The sequence below is a fragment of the Aegilops tauschii genome, chromosome 1 (assembly GCF_002575655.3).
Source record: "Aegilops tauschii subsp. strangulata cultivar AL8/78 chromosome 1, Aet v6.0, whole genome shotgun sequence".
NCBI lineage: Eukaryota > Viridiplantae > Streptophyta > Magnoliopsida > Poales > Poaceae > Aegilops > Aegilops tauschii.
Genome location: NC_053035.3, coordinates 474103088 through 474110241, shown reverse-complemented (window position 1 = coordinate 474110241; position 7154 = coordinate 474103088). Strand labels below are relative to the sequence as shown.

General features: G+C 46.7%; 1 protein-coding gene and 1 non-coding gene across 2 annotated transcripts; one reads left to right on the top strand and one right to left on the bottom strand.

Moving 5' to 3' along the window:
- The first annotated feature begins 630 nt into the window (after positions 1–630).
- LOC109752277 (F-box protein At5g07610) lies at positions 631–2184 on the top strand. Its single transcript, XM_020311177.4, has one exon. The coding sequence runs from the start codon at positions 732–734 to the stop codon at positions 1929–1931; it is 1200 nt and encodes a 399-aa protein (XP_020166766.1). The 5' UTR covers positions 631–731; the 3' UTR covers positions 1932–2184.
- A 1428-nt stretch (positions 2185–3612) lies between these two features.
- Positions 3613–3684, bottom strand: TRNAD-GUC (transfer RNA aspartic acid (anticodon GUC)). Its single transcript has one exon. It is a non-coding gene; the product is annotated as a tRNA-Asp (tRNA).
- Between the last annotated feature and the right edge of the window lie 3470 nt (positions 3685–7154).

The following is a 7154-nucleotide window of genomic DNA, read 5'->3' as shown; positions in this document are numbered from 1 at the left end:
TCACCTTGTAAAACAAGAAGAATATTTTAAACCTAATTGTCAAAAAATCTTACATCAAATTTTCACGGATTCCGAGCGAATGCCCTCATTCATGTCGGATCCCACACACGAATCCTAAAGTGTTCGATTCAAACAAACTTTCTCCAAGCCACCTCTTTGGGTGGAATACGACCTGGATCGAGCGAGAATGAGGAAGAAACACACACACACAGAGAGAGAGAGAGATAGAGAGAGAGAGGACAAGCCGGCCAGAGGAATAAGATGGGCTGGAACGTTCTCTTGAAACTTATCGTTGCCAAGGGCCATGAAGAGCGGTCTTCGTTAAGTGTTAGTTCTTCGGTGCAATATTGTTTAATTTAGTTTCAAAAAACTATAACAAAAATGATATTTAAAAAAATCAGTTTCGAGAATTTGCAAGAAATACATTTAATTAAAAATGGATTTGTTTTTTGAAAAAATATCTCAAGGGCGGGGTTGTTGAAGAAAATAAAAAAATAGTTTTTTTTTTCAGAAGTTGGGCACAGGAGTCCCACCGTACAGAGCCTAAGTACAGGAGTCCCAGGCTCCAGAGCCTAAAAGCCCAGAGGCCCAAAGGGGTGGAGCACAAACAATAAGCGGACTCAGGTGGGAAAGCCCGCTACGAACCACCCTACGCCCCCCAACTTCCGCACAAGGTTTCAGATCGCCTCCGTCCCCGTCCGCCGCCGCCGCCACCGCCGCCGCCGTCCGGGATGGCAAAGAGGTCCAGGAAGAAGGAGCAGCCGGCGGCCGAGGCAGCGAGCCTCCCCGAGGACCTCCTCGTGGAGGTCCTGGCGCGGGTGCCCTACAGATCCCTCTGCCGCTTCAGGTGCGTGTCGCGGCCGTGGCGCGCCCTCTGCTCCGACCCCGGCCTCCGCAAGAGGTCGCCGCAGGCCCTGTCCGGCTTCTTCTGCTACACCCGCGACGACGACAGCCACGAGCTGCGCTTCCTCAACATCTCCGGGAGAGGCCGGCCCCTCGTCGACCCCGGCCTCCCCTTCCTGCGCGCCGTGTGGGACGGAGGCGTCCGAGCCGTGGACTGCTGCGGCGGCCTCCTCCTCTGCCAGTGCTGGACGAGATCATCCATACACGACGCCATCTACGACCCCTACGCCGACCCCGACATCGCCTCCGATTCCGAGGCCGAGGCCGACGCTGTCGAAGATGTGGCGAAGTATGTTGTGTGCAATCCGGCTACCGAGGAGTGGACCGTGTTGCCTGCCATCGAGGAGCTGCACCCGAGGAACGTCATCCGTCTGGGTTTCGACCCGGCTGCTCCGTCCCGCTTCGCCGTGTTTGTGCTCTTGCAGGATGTTGTGGAGGATCACGACGCCGGAGTGCAGATCTTCTCATCAGAGACCGGAACATGGACGTTTCGGCAGAGCGATTGGGGCGAGGGCAGCGTTACCGTGGATTATTACAATGGTTCACCTTCCACCTTCTTCGGCGGCACCCTGCATTTGACTACCCGCGATAATTCAGTGATCACAGTGGACACAGAGGGGAAGACATGGCACAAGATTCGTATGCCGCTCAGTGTTGAGGAAATGTTGGATATTGGCTACATCGGGCACTCTCAGGAGCGCTTGTACGCTTTGCATATGAATTATTCTGATGACGATTGTCAGCTCACGGTCTGGGTACTTGAGGATTATGCTACTGGGCAGTGGACACTGAAGCATACAGCTGACATGTCGGAGACGGTAGGCGATGATGAGGTGTGTACTTTTGTCGCTGTTGATTCAGAAGGCAATCTGATTTTCCAAATTAATGGACGGGATGAACAGCTTGTGTCGTACGATATGGAAAAGAGGAAATTTCATGTTATCTTCAGTTTTGAGAGTTACTTTACTCTCCGGTGCGATCCTTACATTCCCACTTACAAGGAATGGTTACCCAAAGCAGCTCCATGATTACAGAGTTCACATGCTAAATATGGGTCAGATCTTCTATGGAGTTTGGTATTTTGTATTTTGATGTTCTGGTCCATGCCATTGTGGCTTTGAGCAATGTTATTTTAAAATGCTTATTACTATTCTGGTTATACCTAGTCAGTAGTCACTTCGATCTATTTGCTTTCATGTAATAGTTATGCTGTGGTCACTTGTTAGTCTTTCCTGGACCGAATCTGTGAATATGAGAACAAGTTATCTATGCTTGGAACTATCTGCCTTTTCACTTTTCCCTTCTACTCCCTCCCTTCCTAAATATAAGTCTTTTTAGAGATTTCTATATGGACTACATATGAATGTATATAGACGTATTTTAGAGTGTAGATTCACTCATTTTGCTCTGTATGTAGTCCGTATTAGAATCTCTAAAAAGACTTATATTTAGGAACAAAGGGAGTATTTATTTCCTGCAACTATATGCATGTTCTCCACAACCCTGTTCATATGTATTTGTAAACTGGGCGCATTGCTCCCCCATTTGCCTGTCAAAATGGTTATCTTTTCTGCAGTAATATATACTTAAGCAACGGAAGTTATGGAGTCACCTTGTGTTAGTCGACTACCTAGCGTTCTGAATTGTGTGCTGCAATCTTCTAGTTCTTGAATATGCAAATTAGTTTTTATAGTGTAATTCATATTCAATGGTTCTAGACTTCCAGCCGATTTTTTCTATGGAACCTGTAAAGCTAGACGAGAATAGTGGTTAATTCCAATTTAGACCACCTATTTGTGGCAATTAACAAATTTGCAATTATTTGTCGAAATTTTACCGCTGTACACTAGGTTTTGGGCCTACAGTTCCGACACTGAGAATGATCTGTAGATCATGCAAGTCCTTGCTATGAATAAGATTCTGATCTTATTGCTGTAGTTGACCACAATGCATGCATCTCGGTTTCTGCCAATGGGTCTTGCCCATCTTGTTCCTTGATTTCACTTGTGATCAGCTGTACCGTTAACCATTGTTTAGCGTTGGCTCTGATTTATTGCTGCACATGTCAATACTCGCTGATACTAGGAGGTCATTCGTTACTGTGATTTAGTCCTTTCCTGAAAATCTCCAGTGATGACTTTCCCCACAATTTCAGCATGCTGATCCAGTTTGCCTCTTGAAACTTTCAGAGTTCTGTGAGTCTGGCCACGAAACCCAAGCTGGTATCAATGCGTACCAGAGTTTGCTAACACTAGTTACTATAGGAGTATGATTTATCATCTATTCCATGCGGATTACTCACCCCTCCGTCAACAGTTTTAGATGAATTTTGGTGGTGTAAATTGAGCAGATGAATGTCTCCATACTAACTATGCCCTGGTCCTTCCTCCCAAGATGCAGGACAGTAAGAACATTACCTTGGGATGTTATAACTGACAGCAAGAACCGATACGAACTAATTCCCTTGGTCAAATTATCTTGGTAACTTACAATATTATCCTGCTTGAGGTAATATATACGACTAGATGAGAAGACCAGCACCACAAGATAAGTTGGATCAACCGTCAGAACATGAAGCAGTTGAGTTGTAGTTTAAGTAGGAGCCAGCTGTATTTGCTATGCATCTGTGTGAGTTCTGACGGATTCCTGAATACTTAGGCGAACGGAAAAATATACGAAGTGCAAAGAAATGAGAAAAAAAAAGAGAATCGCCGTTGCCGGGGATCGAACCCGGGTCACCCGCGTGACAGGCGGGAATACTTACCACTATACTACAACGACTTTGATGCTATTTATATTGGCAAAGTTTATAAATTCAAGTCCGAGGAAGTGTTGAAGATGCCCTAACTAGATCATCAACATCATCTAGTGGAGAGAAGGTGTTGTTGAAAACAGGCTTCCCAGCATGTGGGGTCGAGTGTGTTTGGGGGATTAAAAATGATATAAAAAATCAATTCTAAGAGGTACTTCCTCTGCCCTAAATTATAATTTGGGACGGAGGCAGTACATTTTTTGAAAGATACGACACCTAATTTGAAATTGAGATAAGGGGATATGCTAGAAATGCCCTAGCTAGCTAGGTACACAAGGAACGGCTCTTGGCCGTACAAGTTCATGCAGAGAACTACTACTTGTTCTACGTGTGAACTGATGAGCACGCTAGCTAGCTAGTTTCCTGCGGCGGCAATACGATTCCGTATTCGTGTCCTTGACCGTATTCGTGCAGAATACTAGCTTACTCGTGTTAGCAATAATAGTATATATAGCCACGTGATGTATCCATAGCGTGGGAAGAGAAAACAAAAGCACAGCTCGACGATTTGGACGCGCACGTGATCCTCAATATATCGATCGATGGCGAGAGGTCGTCGACGCTCCAGGCACCGTCGCGGCGTCAGTAGCAATCAAACCATCGAGTCCTCGTCGTCTACTTGCGCCTCTCTTGATGCGTGCGTCTGCCGTGGCCAAAATCATCAGTCTCCAGTGCACGCGCCGGCACCCTGGACTGACCTGCCGGCAGACCTGCTCCGCGACATCTCCGGCCGCCTGCGTGACGTCGCCGACTACGTCCGCTTCCACGCCGTCTGCAAGGCATGGCGCGACACAGCGCCCGATGCGACCCTGACGGCGAAGCAGCCCTCCTTTCTACCATGGCTCCTCGCGCCCAACATCAAGGACATCAAGTTCAGATGCGTTTTCTCCAGGAGAACCTACCGCGCCGCGCCGCCATCCAGCCAACGGGACTTGGTGGCCAGCGTCGACGGCGCCGCCGTCTGGTATTTGGTCGACGATGGCCCGTGCCCTACTCTCCGTGACATCCTCACCGGAGCCGTCGTCAAGCATCTCCCCCCTTTCCCCAAGGAAATCAAAGAATGCATCAGCAAGGGGACTGCCAGTAATTATACACTTGGGCATGGCCTCCACAGCATCGTCTACGGTGACGGCACCGCACTTCTCTACGGCCTGTACGAAACCGACCAGGAGGACGACGAGCTTATTGCCAACTTCTGGGCAGCCCTCCTGCCTCCCGGAGAAGCCACGTGGACGGTCGTGGAGAGGACGCTTGAATGCCCGGACATTACCAACTTCTACGTCACGTATCACCGTGGAAACATATTGGTCACCGGCGGGCCTGACCTGTGGCACGCCGTGACACCGGACGATCACCAAGGCGTTCGAGATGTGGTGCTGCCGAGCCCCTGGATGCCAGAGGAGCACCGGGACTACTTAGACATGTACAACTACCTTCTCGAGTCCCACGGCGAGCTTCTCTGGGCGTCGGTTCACGTCCGCAAAGATTACATGGATTATTGGCGGCGCCGCGGTGAGGCCTTTGTCTCTTGCCTGGTCGGCGCTCTCTCGGTGTCCGTTCACGCACTAGAGGACGAGGCGCCGGAGAAAATGCGGTGGGTGAGGAAGGATGGCAAGAGCCTAGCTAACCGCGTCCTATTCCTGGGGTGGCCCAACAGCTTTGCCGTGGATGCCTCACGGCTAGGCGGTGATGCCGTGTCCGCCGGATGCGCATATTTTCTCTACAACATAGAGAACGACATGCCTGGTCGGTCGTGTTATGTGCTTAGGTACAATCTCCTCAATGGCAAGACCAAATTCGTGGAGCAGTTGCCTGATGGATGGGACGATGATATGTGCATGTGGCTCTTCCCCCAGCCCGCTGTTGCTCCAAACCAGGTATACGCAATCATATTTACACCTCTTTCTTTCTTTTTCGGTGAAATGCAACTATATTTAGACCTAATAACTCCACGAAAGTTATATCTCATACCGAACACGACTATTTCACATTCAACTTAGATATTGTTATTTCTCTGATGACATTCACAGCTATGCGGTCAAATCTTCTCGTCCGTTTGTGATTCGACCAACAACCTTAGATCTTGGCATCAACTTAGAAGTGAGGAAGAGTTATTTTCTTGGAAATAGACAAACCCTTTTTTGCTAGTTCAGTGACTAGCGCTATACTACTTGTAAAAACCACATTTATACTACTGACAACACGCGTGCATCATGAGCATTATTCATTCAATATAGCGGTTAGTAGTGCTATATTTTATTTGTTTTAATTTAACAAATGTCATAGGATAAGCTGATGATTAAACTGTGTATTAGTACATCATTATAATATTGGTTAGATAATGTACTAACCCTCTGTTCTGCTATAAATTCGATTTTGCTGGATCAGGAAATCAGTGAAAGGTGTGATAGTTCAATATGGTGGAAGAGGAAAAACCAACAGAGGACTACAACTCCAAAAAGCACTATTCACATGGAGAGACCTCGGCAACAACATTACAAGTCTTATTTCACGGTGATCGTAAACAACCTGCCTCGTAGGGTGAATAACTTTCAGCTGCGTTGGTTCTTCAGCCAGCACGGTAAGGTGTCCCAAGCTAAGGTGAGATGTAAGAAGAAGACCAATATCTCAAAGGGATTTGGGCATGTGACAATGGAGATGGTCGAGGAACATGCTAATGCTCTTGCTACACTTGACGGACTGGTAAGTACATACATATTATGGCTTAACTAGATGATACCCCACGTATTACCGTGGGACTCAGTTGCAGTATACTTTCATGATATTTGATTATTTTAAATATGAATATTTGTATGAATAATATGAGAACTAAAACTAAAAACATATATGATTTACTGTATTTAATTATTGATGAGGTGGGCCTTTTTCCCATGCATGTTTGCATGACGATGTGGGTCTTTTGCATGCATGTGTAACTTGATGAGGTGATGGGCCTTTCCCCATGCATGTTTGTATGATGAGGGTAGGTCTTGTGCATGCATGTTTACATGATGAGGTGGCATGTGTGCATGTTCAGAGAAATATGTTAGTGGGCTAGCTATTTAGATATAGGAGATTAGAGGTGTTTTCAATTATCAAATTATGCATGATCATCTTTGGTTGGTTTGTAGATGTGTAACAATCAATGTATGCCTTCTTTATCTTGTTTCAGGTTTTGGGTGGATGCATCCTTGAAGTGAGCATCGTGAAGGTGATGTGGAAGCCGGAACAACATGTGAATTTTGTCGGATCGGGAGAGTATAGTCTTGACCATTATATATATATTGGTTTGGGACTATTACTTTTTGCTTTTGTAATGTTGTGGAAGATTATTTAATTACGTGAATTGTACTCCTGGAAAAGTATCACAGATGACTCGGTCAAAACTAGAGCCACATTTTATGCCTTCATCTAAGATATCCCATATCCCCCACCCCAT

Coding starts and splice junctions, on each gene's coding strand:
- LOC109752277 (XM_020311177.4), top strand. CDS start 732: ATGGCAAAGAGGTCCAGGAAGAAGGAGCAGCCGGCGGCCGAGGCAGCG.